Raw genomic sequence first — 17468 nt, 5'->3', positions numbered from 1 at the left:
ATATGTGTGCCAGTTCAGGGTATGCAGATCCCGACAGTTATTGGATCATTTTACCCGTAATAAGGTCGAAACCAGGAGCCTTTTTGTGATCAATGTGGCTTTGCGAGAATCTTAAGACTTCGGAAATTTTGGTCGGTTGGTGGGGGGGGAATGGAAAGTGATAATTCTTCCTCCGGCATATGTGGGTTTGGTTAGAAAACGGTTCTGAAATGTTAAACAATAATATTCATGACGGTACTTCTTTCTGTCTATTATTCAACATTGTGGCCATCCAGAAGGGCAGGATGTTTCCAACCTCCTTGCGGATTAGCGCATCTCGAATCTCTGTGTGCGATGTGTTGTTGAACGCTTCTTCGATGTCGTAAAACACACAATGGCATCCCGTACAACATCCGCCAGTAGATACAGGGCAGTTTTGGTTGATCGTCTTGCCCGGATGTAGGCGATTGCGTATGACAACGTTGATTCTAATATAGTTGCCTATGACCTTCTCTGCTGTATTAAATACGAACTATGTCAAGCAAACTGGTCTACAATATAAAAGATAAAAAGGATCCCTTTTACCCGCTTCTACTCACGTGGTACATATCTCAAAGCTATGCTGCCCCTTGCGACTGAGAATTGAGCCCATGTCTTGGTTTCACGAGTAGTTCGGGAAGCATGTCCACCATGGCTGGTCAGGCCACCAGGGTAAGGTTCTTATTTGAAACTGAAGGTGCTCAAGGTATTCAGAGTTCGCATACTAAAGACCAAGCTCCCCGTTGGCCACGCAGGCCTCGGCGTTTGATGTTTCATCTTGGTTTGTGGTCCTTTTAGCACCTTCTCCGGTGCAGGGAGGACGATCCCCGGACTGTTGCTTCGGTCCATCCCCCCGCTAGATCTACTTGTCCCTAACACATGACCAGCAGACAAACAGATGCTCGTCAGTTGGATGAGCCTACTCCCAACTCGGTCGTACACTTTATTATTATTTTGTTAAGGGAAAGTCGCACCGCGTCCTTGAAGAACTATTGTGCCCCTTTTACTGGTTATAGTGTACCTGTTGATCATAGTATCTCAAGCAGGCCTGTAACTTTAGGAACTTTAGTATGTTCCCCAATTCCAGAAGTTTCAGCTTTGCATCTGGTATTAAGTGTTCTCCCAGATGTATCGACCTACTTTGCACAATTGTCGGACACTGTCCCAGGACGTGCATAGAGGTTTCGTCCTCCTCCTCACAGAACCTGCAGGCAGTGTTCGTAGATATCCCTAGCTTCCCTAGGTGATAATGACCAGTGAGAATTCCCACTATGATTCGGAGGTTCTTTTTGGTGAGGTTTAAGCAATCCTTTGTACGCATGGGTTCGTATCCCCTAATAAGCACCCTGGATTGCTCCATCCCTGGTAGGCCCGCCCAATATAGTTCCCTCAACCGTTTCTCTTCGTTTCTTAGATTCATAGCCATGAAACCGTTTCCGATTCCACAGAAAGGTTCTGACCCTTGTAAAGGCATCCCTGCTCCCTCCTTGGCTAGTTCATCCGCTGCCTCATTGCCTTCCAACCCAGCATGGCCTGGAACCCAAAGTATCCAGACCTTGTTGGACGAGCCGAGTGTATTCAGTCTCTCAAGGCATTCCCATACCAGTTTAGAGTTCACCTGGTTGGACCTAAGTGCCTTGATCGCTGCTTGGCCATCGGTGAGAATAGCTATGTTCTGCCCCCTGTAGTTCCTTTGCAGATTAAAGGAGGCACATTTGTCTATGGCGTAAATTTCCGCCTGGAATATGCTAGTGTACCTGCCCATTGGCTTGGACCAATGACACCGGCACCCGCTCCCTCTGCTGTGAGGGATCCGTCAGTGTATCAAATAATCAGTTGCTGGTTTAATCCGTATGTCGCAGCCACGCTCTCCCAGTCGGTCCTACACACTCTTGGCCCGCCCGAAGACGGTTTCCAGCGGCCACCACGAGGAGGTCGTCTGAGGACTTGCCGAATTATGCAACTTTAACCTGAAGCATAATTAGACCAGGCCGGCTCGTTGCCCATACTCGCATGCTTGTGCATGCCCATACCGCATCCACTGAGCCTGATGGGAGTTTTGGCAACTCTACACAGGATTCCTAAAGGGTAGGGTTCAGGTTCATAGGCAAACTTGAAAATATCCCAAACTTGTAGTAAAATAAGAACTGCTCGATGGCATCATCGCGGCAACACTGCAGCAATGGCTAGTATATAAGAGTAGCTCAAGTTGACCGTGTGGATTGGACATGCTTACTTTTAGATGCATCTGTGTATATTAACTGTATCTTCTAATTATATATATTTTTTCTCTCAGCACCCGCCAAATTTCAAGTTACTTAGATCTGCCTCGGCGGGTTTGGGCCCGAATTCACTAAGTGGTTTTTGTCATGAATATGACGTGTTTGAAATGTATATAAGGAGGGGGCGGGGAGGGCAAACAACACCTAGTAACCACTTGGGTCTGATGAGTTGCCTCTGTCCTGGACGAAACCGTAAATCGGCTATTTTAGCCAAATTTATTTGTATTTGACGAGATATTTCCAAAATCTTGACTTTACGAGGAATGTGTGAGTTCCCTCGTCTCGTTTTCACGAATCTTGACGAAACAATGGTGGCGAAAAAAACGGACACTCCGGGGTCCGTTTTATTTTCCTCGGTCTAAACCCGGACATTGCCTACCGTGCAGATACTGCAAATTAAATGGGATTAAGAGCACATACATGAATTGGCGGTGGGTCAATAAACACAAATACATTTAAAGAGCCGGGAAAGGGATATTCGTTTCGGACAAGGCTCACTCGGTCCGTTTCTGGCACGGGAGGAATTTGGCCAGCACAGCAGGCGTGTGGGTGTACATTGAACAATTGAGGCTTCATTCTGTTAAGGCCAAAGGGGCGGCGTGGGGGAGAGAGCCACGTTTGTTCGGTTTTGCACGCAAATCTTTAGAGCAGGGAATGGATGATGTACAATGGACGGAGGTGAAGGCCATTTGGACGTAGACGTTCTGAATCCGGCTTGCAATATTCACGGTAACTTTTCAGGGTACCCAAGGCAGTGCCAGCAATTCGGCACACCAGGCAACGACCTAGCACCCGCCGCGCCATATCTGCACGGCCTTGCCAGCAGTGAGTCGGGCCACTTGCGAAAACAAGCGGTGGCCGCGCTACCAAGTCCATTTTATCTACAGCAAATAAATCCGACCGCCATTATGTACGTCAGTGCCTACAGCACGCCGCCGCACCAGCCGCCGACCACTAGGTGTGTATTGCGTACATAAGCATCAGCCACTGGCCGACCGTCCGATGTACACAAGCCGAAATTGCCCATTAGCAGCCCACACACAACAAACACATAGCGCGGAGCTGACAGGGTCAAAGTAAAAGTTCGGGTGAGATTTCAGAACAAAAAAAAAAAATCATTAATTAAACAGATGCCACTTGCGAGAGCGCCTTGTGAAAGCTGTGCCACCCCGGCCTGACGCGCAGAGTTCGTGCGAGCGGCCAAACTGGGCTGCGGGTTCCAATCCGAGCACGGAGCCAAGTTCACGCGATTTCGTGCTCACTCGCTCGACCCAATTTATTTTCGCTAACTTGCAACATTTACTCGAGCATGTTTTCCACTTTGCTTTCAGCTTGAGTGGGAAGTGTCGTCGTCGTCGTTGCCGTCGCCGTCTCACCAGTGCCAGCAGGCAGCCAGCTTGCCAGCGATATTAAGGTTCCCCCGTGTGTCCGTGACCGCATCGTCGCTGCGGACCGCCAGCCCTGTTGCCAGTGCGTGCGTGCCGTACGGAGGACGGGCGGTGTTATTTGCATGTGGTGAATGACATGCGGTTCCATAGAAAAAGTCGCAAAACATAAACAAACAATAGAATTTTGACAATTCCCGCATCCGAGCGTGGTGTGTCAAAAGTGACGTGCCATCGCGCGTGTTGCAACTGTTCCTTGGGATTTCGGAATACGCGGGCCGGCAACAGTGGCCGAACAGGGCACACTAACACACCAAGCCATCGTCCGGATGATAACAGCGTGTCGTGGAGATTGCGAGGCGGCAGTGCAGCTGAACACGCGCAAAACATTTGCAAGATTGGGAGATATCTCGGCGTCGATTTGGTCGGAATTAGTGCGGCCGGGATTTCCTGAATTACGTAGTGTCGTTGGTCATTGGACGCGAGTGAGTTCACCGCGAGATTTACAATACTTTGCTCGCCTGCAGGCCGGGAAATTGACGCGATTCGTGCTCGAGACCGTCGACGGATTGCAGTGCTAGTGTACGCGATAGCCAGGCGAGCGGAGGATCGTGACGTGTTTACAAACTTCAGTTCGCGGGCACGAAGGAATTCCATTTGGTTGAAAGCGAATCCGGGGGCCTACTTCTGCGTAGCCAAGCAGCATCCGACACCCTCGGTCAGCCGTCAAAATGGGCAATGTAAGCTCCCGTCTTTCCCGAAACTGATACCTCACCATCATATTATCTTCTATCTTTGCAGACAATGTTGTGCGTTATTAATGGCAGCGGCAGAAAACTCTTCCCAGTGAGTGCTAGGACTGTCATTCATTAATCGCTCGTCCTGAAAAGTATGCACGTTCCCAGTTCGTATTGTGAAACTCGTCAACCTTCCGCTGTTTTATTGGCTAGCATGGACTCGTCAGGTGCAAGTCCAGCGCTGTCTCCTGAAGCCCCCACGGTGAATATCGCCCCACAGTCAGCATCACCCCTACCGTCACTTGCCTTACGACAGTCGCTATCGCCGTCAGCAGGGCCGTCTCCTCATCAAACATCCAATCCCGAAGTGGAATCCCCCATGGAAATGGAAATCCCCAACGCATCCAAAGCACCACCATTCGACGGCTCAAGTACAAGTGACCGGATCACAATGGAGAGTAGTGATAACCGCAGTAACTCGCGGTCGGCATCACAATCACCAACTTCTTCCCCAAGCCCCCCAGCCTCATTGCGATTTAGCTCCGTAGAGGCCCCAGTAAACACACCAAATCCTAGTCAAGAGATGTGCCAACCAATTGACATGTCTCAACCGCTCCCTTTGGCAACAAGTCCAAGCTCCAGTCCAAACAATGAAGCTGCCAGTCACCAACAGCAGCAGCAGAACGAGCCCAATCGTACTTCCATCGGAATACAGGGCATACACAGTCCCATGTTTGAAACGAACCCACAATTCTCGGAACGAATTCCTACACAAAATTCAGGTTGTTGCCCAGGCTCACAGGATATTGAGTCGATGGCCGAAGATTTGAAGACTGAGATTCATTCGAAGCTACCTTCGTACGAGTCGATGCCACAAAGCAATAAAACATCGAATAATGCCGACGGGAATAGTAGCCAAACGAGTGGTAGCAAATATCCTTCCGAGGATGAAAGAACTTACCTGAGACAGGATTCACACGAGGCGATGAATGTCGACGACGATGAGAAATCCGGCGGCAATGTTACGAGAGAGGTTGGCCTAATTTCAGCACAACAACGCTTTAGTCCATTTACAGTAAATACTTGTGATAAACCTGACAACAGCTGTAGCAATACGAATTCCGTTTCAACGGAAAATGCTACTGAAAACCCTGGGCCGTCCGCTGATAATAACGATATCGAAGTTCAGAATAGGGTTCACGATTCAAACGGACCAGATTCACATCAAATTTCTATTGACGATCAGCAGGAGCAAGCGATCCTTCCGCAACAACTTCAAAAACAACCAATCCACGGTGGTAACTATCACTCAGTGGCATTGGAATCGAATGGAAATACTCAGCCGTCAATGGAAGACGAACGAAATACTCAAATGCTGTGTAGTCCTCACAATCTTCCAATACCGACAAATCTCAGTGATATAAACCAGTTACATTGTGTTCAAATGGACATGATGGCCGTCCACCAGCGTCAGCATAATCCTCAACAACCACAACGTCAACAACAGCAGGCACACCAACAGCACTACAACGAACAATTAGGTCAATTTCATATGCACGCCGAACAAGAACGCAATCATCATCATTCGTTTCATTATCAACAACTTGAACCGCGCCAATTCCACATTCAACAGCCAACGACTATAGGGCAACATAAACATCATGATGTTGATGGCCACCTCCATCATCATCATCAGCAACAAAGACAGCAGTTTCATCAGCACTTTCCGATGCACTCGTATCATCATCATCAACAATATCACCTGTCACCGATGCAACATGGCATGCAGGACGAACACCACCAATCGGAAGAGCATCATCAAGCTCATCGTCAGCAGCAGCTCGATCGCCAGTCGCATCATTTAACTTGCATAGATGAGCTCATGATGGACGACGACCATGATATGGAGCATGCCAACCGATATAAAATGTGAGTACTGGACTTTTCCCCTCCTTCCTGTTCACAATTTAATTATCTTTCCTTCAGGCTATCACCCATAGTTAAAAGTGAGAATCAAGACGACGGCTACGAAACAAGTGCCGGCGATGTCTTAACGCCCAATTCGCATACATCCTCCTCATCGACGTCATCCTCATCACAACAACCATTAACTCCACGATCAATGCAGCATCCCGCTCAACCGTCTCTGGCGTCATCCTCAAATACCTCGTTGCACAGTCACCATTCAAATTCAGGACTAGTACCAAAACTCGAAGCACCAACACCGCAACCATCCAATTCGTCCGTTGAAGATCCTTACAACTATATGGAAGATGAACTGAACAACAACGTCCATATGATGTCACCAGTGTTAGCAGCAAGCCCGATATCCATGCGCCATCAAGGATATACGCATCATTCAATTGGGCCACCTGGTAGTGAGCCAAACGGTTGTGGGAATGATGGCGGCAATATCACATCTTTAGGAATTATGAGTGGCAATACGTTAGTTTCTGTTGGGAATGGTGCTGGTCCGCCAGGTCCTGATGATAGTGGCCAAATGATTAATAGTTCACCGTCTAATGCAATGACGGCTATGAATACAACTGTGATTCCGGAATTAACACCAGCTAAGAAGCGTGGACGTAAGAAGAAGATTCGAGATGAAAATGGGTAAGGTCATCCTCTTCCCCCATATATTAATAAAATCTAGGCTATTTCATTAAACCACGTCTATCATTCTATTCAGGACAATTGTCAACGGCATTCTAAAACCGGTTACAGTGCATAAGGAGCGCAAAAAACATGATCGTTTCAATGGAATGCCAGAAGAGGAGGTTTCCAAGCGTACTCTGCCCGATCATCTGACTGATAACTTGGATATCATAATCGTGAGTGTAATTTCATTTTGGATCTTTTTACCCAATTTCAGACAGTATTGCACCAATTTTATATTGACTTGATACTATTCGCCCTCCAAAATTATCATCGTGGTCCTACAGCCCCACGTCGCGCACTAGGCGCCTGGATCATTGTCCTCCAGGGTCCTGGAGCATCCGCTTTAATTCTGATCCAGTTGGCCGAGCTGAATGCCTTTTGGCATCCAGCGTCAGCACGGTACAGCAGCCGCCAGAAATGAATGCGTCTTTTTCCAGGTTCACTACCATTCTTATTGCATCCACCGTAAAGTGGGTACGCCGGAAACCAAACTGGCGCTCCGACAAGCCATTGCTGGCTTCGATGATTGGTAGGAGTCTGTTGTAGATAACTCTCGCCATCTTCTTTGTCTTCAATCTTTTTCCCTTTCACAAGCCGGGTCGGCTCGTCGTGATCAGCAGGATCACGAATATCGCCATCGATTTGGGCTACTTGTATGGGAGCGCCATTTGTCCGATTTAGAAGCGCTCCAAAATAGGAACCCCAGCGTTTGTTGGTGCTGTCGGTTTTGCGCCGAGGTCCACCAATTCGATATCCCTAAAAATTGTCTGGCGTCTTGGCCTATGCCACCGCTACATCTCAGGCAGGGTTTGCCTCATCCATAGAAATTGCCCTTATAGACTTTTGGCGCTGGATTATCCTTATCCTTACGGATTAGGTCATCCGCCCACCACATTCTATTGAGGCGGATTTTATCCAAAACCTGACGGTCATGGTATCGCTCATAGATTTCGTCGTTATGTAGACCGTAGCATCATTTAGGCGTTTATCAGCCGATTTTGGTGGGGCTGATTCCCGATTGGTGTACTGAGGAGATACTGCACGGATACGTTGTCTTCACCCAAGTATATTCAGTACACTGCACGCCTAATTAGGTTGATGGTATATGCATCTGGCGATTTCCTTGGCTGTTTGTGGATGTGGCGGTGGGGGAAGCATGTGGGGCATACGACAAAATTTCTATTGCTGGCGAAGTCAATTAATCGACCGTTATGGTTGCATTTCTCATGGAGGCGGTGTCCTCCAGTGGTTCCCCGATGCCAGCTTTTGTCTCCGATTTTCGCTTTGAATTCCCCCAACAGGTGTGTTTGTTGGGAGTGAGTCAAACAGTGTCTCCAGGCGTGTATAAAACTCGTCTTTCATTGCATCTTCCTTGACTTCAGTCGGGGCGTGCACGGTGATGACCTAGAGGTTGAAAAAACGAGCCCTGATGCGAATCGAATACAAACTTTCGTTGATAGGTTTGAAGTCAATGACGTGCCGCTTGAGCTGTTTCCTCAGTGTAAATGCAAGTCCAAATTCTTTGTGATCCGATGGTTTGCTATTTCTGCAAATTGTGTGCGTTTTCATATCGCTTATTTCGCTGTCAAACCAATTTGTTCCCTGGACTGCAATCGTGTTCAGTTTGAAAAATTCCAACTTTTGAAAACAGGCCTAGATCACCCCTGATTTGTTTAGGGAGCGTACATTCCAGGATCCGAAAGAATAGTCCGTTAGACGTTTGCTTGGTCGTGGTGATTTTTTTGACTTCCACTGGGACGACTGCACCTTGATTTCCGCGTCGTAGTCATAAACCCAAGGCTCATCGCATGTAATGACGGTTTTCCAGCAGTTTCCATTAGCATTGGCCATTTCCAAAAACTTCTGACAAACCTCTAGCCAGTGTGCGCTTTAATCCTCTGTCATCAGTCGTGGAATGAACTTGGCTGCAACCTTTCTCAGCTGCAGTTTTTGGGTCAAAATCTTCTGACATGACCCAATTAGATTTCGCACTCCTCTGCCACCTATTGAACCGTTACTTCGGCCACATGGGAGTCGTCAATTGAGGTTGGAGGCCTTCCTGAACGAGGGTCATCTTCTGTTGATGTTCTGCCTCCCGTGAACCACTCGTGATACCGTGAATGACTCACCACTTTATCACTAAAGGCTCACGCAAACACGTTGCTACTCCTTCACGCTCATGATAAAGAGCGCGGGAAATAAACAGACTTCACTCGCTCACAGCTGAACAATCGGTTTGGAGAAGGTTAGAGCAACAAAAGAATTGGGGATTACTCAGCTATCCCTGCCCCCTTTCTCAGTCATGCCTTGGGAGAGGCTACGTCGGAGTTGCTCTTCAAAATATCTAGACATAAATTCCACAGCGCTAATACTTGCTGTAATTATTTTTTTAATAAATTTATTTACATTCCTTTCAGATTGGTATTAATCCGGGTTTATTTGCCGCATATAAGGGTCATCATTACGCTGGACCGGGTAATCATTTTTGGAAATGTTTATACCTTTCCGGTTTAATACATGAACAAATGACTGCCGAAGAGGATTATAAGCTTTTAGATTTCGGTATTGGTTTTACCAATATGGTTGAGCGGGCAACAAAAGGATCAGCCGACTTGACAAGAAAAGAAATTAAAGAGGGCTGTCGTATTTTATTGGATAAACTACGTAAATTTCGACCTAAAATAGCTGTGTTCAATGGAAAATTGATATTTGAAGTATTCTCGGGAAAGAAAGATTTTCATTTTGGTCGACAAGATGATTTTGTCGATGGCACTAATACGGTGAGTGTTTACAATTTTATTATTCTTATATTACCTGAGTTGCCCATTAGTTCCAAGCTTTTGATAGCAGTTGTGTCCTTGTTTCCTTCCTCCCTGTTCGATCAATCCGAATAATTTGAGAAGGAAATCGTATTAAATTATCCTTATCTAAAATTTTTCCAGTATATGTGGGTGATGCCGTCATCATCGGCTCGATGTGCTCAATTACCACGTGCTGCTGACAAAGTACCATTTTATGCGGCACTAAAAAAATTTCGTGACTACTTAAATGGATTAATACCGCATATCGAAGATACCGAGTGCGTTTTTAACGATCCAAAATATAAAGCGTGCTGTGAAACCGAACCAAAAACAGAGAGCTTAATTTATAGGGACATTACAGACTTAAGTAATTGTAATTTAACTAATAATGTTAGTAGCAACAATAGTAATACCTTGATGATAAGTAAGAACGGTCATACTGGTTTAGATTCAGACAAAAATACATTAGATAGTGGTATAATGGGGGCTGATATTTTGGCACCGCCTGGCAAAAAGAAACGTGGTCGTCCAAAGAAAATTAAAGGTCTCGATTGTCCCGGTAATGGAACAAATCCCGCTACTGTAAATAATGGTATGGCGGGTGATAATTCGAATGTTTTAATGAAATTACCGCCGTCATCGTTGCATTTAGGGCAACCCAATGGTAATGGCAACGGCACTGGGATTACGGATACCAATTTAATGAATTCTGCTATGATGCCTAAGAAGAAACGTGGTCGACCTAAGAAAATCAAAACCAACATTGCGCCGATATCAAATAGTGGCAATACATGTAGTGAGTTAATGATGAATAATAACAATAGCGTTGGTGGACAGCTTCTAAGCCATAATAATAATATTATGAATAATAATAGCTTGGAAAATATGAATGGCATGGAAATGAATCATAATAGTCCGGCAAACGGTATTGCTTCCCAAGTGGGGGGTGTTAATCAGATGAATTCCAACAATCTTTGTGGAAATACTCCGAATCAGGGGCGCCTTTTCTCGCCAATGATGCATTCACCAAGCACGGTCAGCAGTTCCTATTGTCCTTTTGGCATGAATATTACTGCTCCGCCGTCAACGCCACCAATGAACTTCAACCCCAATTCAAATATAAACAGTTACCATCACCAACACTCACATCATCATCAAGTACAGCATCACAATACGTATCAGCCATCGTATGGACCGCATTCGGATCTTTCATCTGAAATATCTGCCGCTATATCTGCAGAACATCTTGGCGATTCACCGACATCGGCCTCGCCGAATGTTGCGCCGTCTGGTTATGATTCGGCAACAGCAATGCAATCGAATGAACCAAACCCCAATGATATACGATACTCAAGTCCATCGAACATGAATGATCATCATCAACAGAAGCATTTACAATTGCTTGGTAATAACTACCCCGCCTATAATCCCAGTCCGGAAAATAGCTATTTATCATCATCTGCTAATGCGAATAGTAATTCGAATGAAGTGAATCATAATGATCGCTATATGTCTAATCAGCAAGCCCAGAATCCGGGTAGTAATCAACAACAACAACAGCAGAAAATGCCTGATGTCTCGTCGAAGAGTTTATCTGGATTGGAGTCGTTGGTACATCAGATACCTACAATGTCAGATTTGTCGAACTCTTCAGGGCAGCAGCAGCAGCTGTCTAATACTTCGTCCCCTTCAGTAGGGCACATGCAACAATCTGGTGCTTCATCTAGCGACCATTCGAGCGTGAATAGTGATCAATACAATACAAGTTGTTTGTATAATGAATATGGCGGTCCAGTCCAACATCAGTCATCCTCATCGATCTCTCCTGCTCCTACGATAGTCTCGGCGGCATCTTCTGCCGCAACATCAATTCTTCTTTCACCCCACCATCATTATACCGGCTCCATGGGTTCATATTCGCCTAGCACGCTCAATACATCGAATCCGCCTATATCTGCATCCATATCATCACCATCGTCTGCATCACCGTCGCCTTTATCTACGTCGGTTTCGAATAACAACGGCAACAGCAATGCCGGCTCCAATCCTTTCAATTATAGCAGTCTTGTGTCAAGTAATTTCTCAGTGAGTAGTCTTACTTCTAATAATATCTCTAATACATACCGGTCCAACTTGATGAACACATCCTCACCATCGTCTTTGTCACATCATCAGTTGAATAGTAGTACGGCAGGAAGTAGTAGCGGGTCGGCAAGCAACAGCCCAATGTATATCGATCAGCCGCAGATGCTTCTGCCTGTCAGTCCGCTTTATCCCCATCCTCATCATCATAATCCTTATGCTCAGCATTCGGTTTATACAGGATATGGTGCAGGACCACCTCCATTATCTACAGGTACATCGACGTCAGCAACATCTTCACCATCACCGGTACAATCACCGGCTCCCCAATCGCATCATCCTTCTGTACCAACGCATCCGACCATACATATGCCAAGTCCTAATTATCCCTATGGGTATAGCAACGTTGGCGGTTATGCGCAACCTCATCATCCCCATCATCCTGCCGTTCATCATCATCATCATCCAAGTGTACATCATCCTGCTGCTGTTCATCATCCCGCTGCAGCAGCTGGTTATCTTTCTACGCATTCATCCATGTTTGATCGTTTGAAATCGGATTTTGGTTATGGCGGCTTCTGATTATCAATAACCTCGCAATTGCTACGAAGATAAATTAATTTCCTACAGTAAAAGTACAGATGATGTTGTAGGCCGTGATTTATTATGGGTTGGAGTTGATTCAGAGAGGACCAATGGGGGTGTACAGCAACAGATATAAATGGTTATCCTTTACGGGTTTATGTAAAACAAAAAAATGGCTCTTTTGAAGTCTTCCTTTTTTTTTTCTAATGTGAAATTGGGGGTTTCCCCGGAGAGGCGGGATATGTTGCGATGAACTGCGGTTGCGACATAGTCTTGAAAGGGTCGGTTTCGCATGGACCGCTTATATATGTAGGGAGGAGGACTATTTTGACTATTGGGTTGTGAGAAGGATGTTTTTTTTGTTTTGTTCTTGTCGGATGCTGTTGTAAAAGCATCGAAAAAAGTGCCGACTTGATTCGATTGTATCGCTGACGTCGAAGATGATGTACGCAGTCCGGATCAAAGTAGCATTTATAGTTAATTCATTTAATATGGACGGATATATCAGCTGATAGTCGAATTCCTTGTGAATTCATATCCATTGGCCTACATTCACATCGCTAAGGATGAACGAGAACGTCCGAGAAAAAAATATATCTAGGTAGAGTACTATTACAGGCGTATGTTAAATTCATAAGTGTAAAAAATGCTCATTGGATTCTTTTAGCTAAAAACAATAAGAATATTAAAACACTTATACTAAAGAATTTCATCAATGGCTTCGTAATTTACCTATAATGTGACTATTTTGTGATTTTTAAGAATCTCAACATATCTACGTGCAATCGAAGCTTGATGGAGGTAGAAAGGATAAATAATTATGCTTTTAAGGCAGTCTCGTTGTGTTTGTTATAATACTACTACTATTACTTGAATAGGTTGTTTTATCTTTTTTATTTTCTTGAATTTACCTAAGCCCAAAAGGGGTCTTCAGTAAGCTGTCACAAAAGCAGGGATCAATACAGCTGTGCATATAAAGTATTTTTATAATTTTTTTCGCGAGAACGCATTGAATTGAGTTCTCCCAAGTGTGTTATATGACATTTTTTTTAGTGTCAACGCTCAATTCGCCTCTAGTTCCTCTGTTATAATAAAACAAAATGCAATGCAATGGAAAATCAAAATAGGTCAAAGGGTTTATCATACCTTAGAAGACTCCGAATGGAATTATTTCGCAACTAAAACTACTGTACATTGATATATACTTCTTCCGTGAGAGGTTGTTTTCATATTAAAAAAAGAATTTTTTTTGTTGATGCTTGTGTTTTAGGAATTTAAGATGAAACTATTTCCTAAATGTAAAAGAATTGAATCTTGAAACTATTAAAAAAAAATGTAAAATCTCGCATCGGTTTGAATTGAGTGCAAGAATATTTATAAGAGATAAATTCATGTTGGAATAATTTTACTCAGAAAATAGTCATAGGGCAACATGATATCACACTTTACAATGTAAAAACAAGTAAATACAGTAAAATATTACTAGGGATGAAGTCTCTGAACATGAATCTTCGTAATTAATGAATTTATATTTCGAGAAAAGATAAAAAAAACGATGTATCCTTTTTTTTAAAACTAAGACTAATAATAAATATATAAACTTTATTATAAATGTGACTATAAGAAATTTAAAAGAAAAAAATAAAGTCATCCATGAATCTAATATTAGCCACGCCACACTACAAGGGAGAAACGTTATAGACAAGGAAAGGATCTAGACATAATTAGGCTAAAAACAATGCTATAATCTTCATGAAAGTAATTTTATTGCGAGTCGAGAAAAGAAATACCAGAGAAAGAAGTATATAAAGGAATTTTGCAGAAATCTTCCTCGAAGCAACCAGAAAGTTAAACATAAAAAATAAAACAAAAAAAATATATAACTGTATGTACACTGACATTTACCGTTTTAATAAGAGCCATTCAACTTCACTACCATATATCATCTTGGCTTGGTTTGTATCGAGCACATATCGTTCTTTTTTCAAAGCTATCGAGTTCTTATTCTCTACTTGGCAGTTAAATATCTTTGTACATTTTTAGTTTTTCATTGTTACATCTCCTTTAATTTCTTCTCTAAAATTTTTAGTATCTCATTTTGGGATTTGATGTGCAATACTTTGATCATGGGGTAAATTATAAACGTGTCTATAAAACTAAGTGAAGAACAGAAACAGAGAGAGAGAGAGAAAGAATATATAAAATAATATACGGATAAAAAGAGAAAATTCACTAAAAAAGTATCGACAGCATAAAAAAAAGTGAAGTAGATTTTAATTAATTTATAGACGAAGGAACAAAATCCAGTAAATATTTCTCAATATTATGGATTTTAACTTAAAAACGATCTAAAACAAAAGAAAATTATACATTGATTGTGGAAAAATTTTATTGATAAAGAGCTTAAAAATGAGTGAAAAATACACAACAAATAACTAGACAATAATTTACAGTTTCTTTACCAAAAAAAAAAACCAAAAAAAGAAAAAAAACGAAAACGAAAACTACTAACGTTCCGATTTTGAAAATCCTTGAGATAACACATATCTGTTCTGTTTTTTTGATTAGGTTGGTTTTCAATTTAGAATTCTTATCTTAAAATCAAATCCATATGTACGCAAAAATTAGATGTAAGGTATGTGAAGCTTTGGCCGCTACCCCTTACTTCTCTGGGATCATGGATATTTGGCTGAACAATATTCAAATTCATCGTGGAAAATGGTTCATAGCTACATCAAACAGAACTGCTGAAGGCCGAGGGCGGTCCGATAAATACTCAGCCCCCAAAAGATAAACGAAAATTTATTCATTTCCCAACATAGCTCGATACATTTGATCCAGCGATACTTCAACTTCTTTAACTCGTCTGAAAAATACTCTTTTCGTTCGAGGTTTCTGCAAAGTAGGCTGTGTTTATAGCGCGATAAAGGCTCTTCTTTCCCGCTTCTAAAGGGCTGGATGCTCCTGATGGTCCAACACTCAGTAAATCTCTTTCTCAAGATTTACCTGGAAATCTGTCTGTAAATGAACTGTTTTACCTTATTCCTATTATATTCAAATCCACCATGGGAAGTAGGCTGGAACAATCAAAGTAGGCTGCCAAATGGCTCTTGGTTCATAGTTACATCAAACAGAACTGCCGAAAGCCAAGGGCGGTCCGATCAGTACTCAGTCACCAAAAGATAAACGAAAATTTATTATTTTCCCAACATAGCTCGATACACTTGATCCAGCGATACTTCAACTTCCTTAACCCGTCTGAAAAATACGTTTTTTTCGAGGTCTGCAAAGTAGGCTGTGTTTATAGCGCGATAGAGGCTCTTCTTTATCACTTCTCTAAAGGGCTGAATGCTCTTGATGGTCCAGTCCTTTAGGCCGTTTAGGTACTAAAATTTAAAACGACTGGAAACCTTCCAAAAATTTATTTATTTAATCAAAATAGGTGCCAGTCGATTCAAAACACTTCTCCCAGCGAGATTCAAGAGCATGTATGCCAGTTTCGTAGAAGTCCAAATTTTAAGTGTTGACAAACTTGTCCAAGGCAATTTTCAGGTCTTGATAAATTCGTCGGTTGTTGATAGATTCCTCGAAGGCAATTTTGATGGCCTCTTCGTTCCCAAATGTTTAAAAAAGTGGTAGTGGGTTGGCGGAAGGCCTGGTGAATATGGTGAATGAAGCAGAGTCTCATACTGCAATTCGTTCAAATTTTGAACCGTTCTAGAAACATGAGGTCATGCATTGTCGTAAAGGAATATCACACCATCTCTGTTGACTAATCTCGGCCGTTGAATACTAAATTTTTGGTGGATTTCCACGAATTGGGCACAGTATTTTCTGTGTATTTATCGTTTCTCCAGGTGCCAAAAAAGAATAGTGGATAACTCCAGCTGTAGACCGTCATTACCTTCTTCGGATGAGGCTCGGTTTCGGCATATGTTTCGGTGGCTCATCAGCATCTAGCCATTGTGCTGATCGGCGACGATTGTCGTATAATATCCACTTTTCATTGCATATCACTATTCTGTGCAAAAAGGGATCGCTTCTGTTGCGGAAGAGTAAAGAACTGCAAATTTCCATTCGAAGCGTCATGTTTTGCTCCGTAAGACATCCGGAACCCATTTGTCGAGCTTTTTCACTTTTCCAAATCGTTGCAAGTGCCGGGAAACTGTCGAATAATGAAAACCCAGTTTCTCTGTAATGACGCGTGTCGAATTCGACCAGCAAACGCAGCTCGTCCTTGTAAATCGATGGTCCTGCATGTCCACGTGACCCATTTTCAAGGTTTACGTCGCCTGACCAGAATTTTTCGAAACACCGCCGTGTGGTTCCTTTGTTTACCGTATCAGCTCCAAATGCGTTGTTAATATTCGTTTTGGGAATGATGAGGTCCTAAGTCCGCTTCAACTTAATGCTGGACCGGACCAAATGGGAAGCAACTTACTCCCTACTCCTGGTCCACGTACCCCTCGCTTAGGGCTTGCACCCAAACTTTTCAAAAAAGTGAAGCGATCGCGGCTTTACGGTTTCTTACCAGGGCACCAGGGGATTTGCCTCTGCCCTGGTAAGAAACCGTAAAGCCGCCATCGCTTCACTTTTTTGCGTTGTTAATATTCCTGGTCGCCTCCACTGCTTTATGATCGAGTTTGAACTCATACAGAGAAAGTATACGTTCTTGGTTCTTAGCCATCCCTTTTCCCTTTTTATGCACTGTTATCACAACGATGGTCAAAACTGAAACGACTTCTTGATCAAATGTAGGAGTATTTATACTTCATTATCCGACACCAACAGCGCCAACTGGTGGTGGTTTGATACAGCAAAATCACAATTAGCTTCACTTGATTGCCATTCATGTGCAACGACCTAATACCTTATTCCTTGTCTGCTCCCTTTAACTCTCCCTGTTCCTCTGTACACTGT

The 17468-nt window shown here is 43.4% G+C and overlaps 1 protein-coding gene across 3 annotated transcripts in view; it reads left to right on the top strand.

The window, feature by feature from the left end:
* Nucleotides 1-14994, top strand: part of LOC119660991 — a 32399-nt gene extending 17405 nt beyond the window's left edge. Inside the window, exons 1-7 of one of the 3 annotated variants that reach the window (XM_038070081.1) lie at nt 2957-3388; nt 3632-4425; nt 4487-6351; nt 6409-7035; nt 7112-7253; nt 9498-9860; nt 10023-14994. In XM_038070081.1, the coding sequence (XP_037926009.1) occupies nt 4577-6351; nt 6409-7035; nt 7112-7253; nt 9498-9860; nt 10023-12545 (5430 nt within the window). In that variant the 5' untranslated portion in view covers nt 2957-3388; nt 3632-4425; nt 4487-4576 and the 3' untranslated portion in view covers nt 12546-14994. Of the gene's footprint in view, nt 1-2956; nt 3389-3442; nt 4426-4486; nt 6352-6408; nt 7036-7111; nt 7254-9497; nt 9861-10022 lie in introns of those variants that run through there. The other 2 variants (XM_038070079.1, XM_038070080.1) reach the window with 2 other exon arrangements.
* Nucleotides 14995-17468: the final 2474 nt, after the last annotated feature.

The sequence above is a fragment of the Hermetia illucens genome, chromosome 7, assembly GCF_905115235.1.
Source record: "Hermetia illucens chromosome 7, iHerIll2.2.curated.20191125, whole genome shotgun sequence".
Taxonomy (NCBI): domain Eukaryota; kingdom Metazoa; phylum Arthropoda; class Insecta; order Diptera; family Stratiomyidae; genus Hermetia; species Hermetia illucens.
The sequence above is the reverse complement of the archived record's forward strand: the minus strand, read 5'-3'. Positions and strand labels throughout refer to the sequence as shown.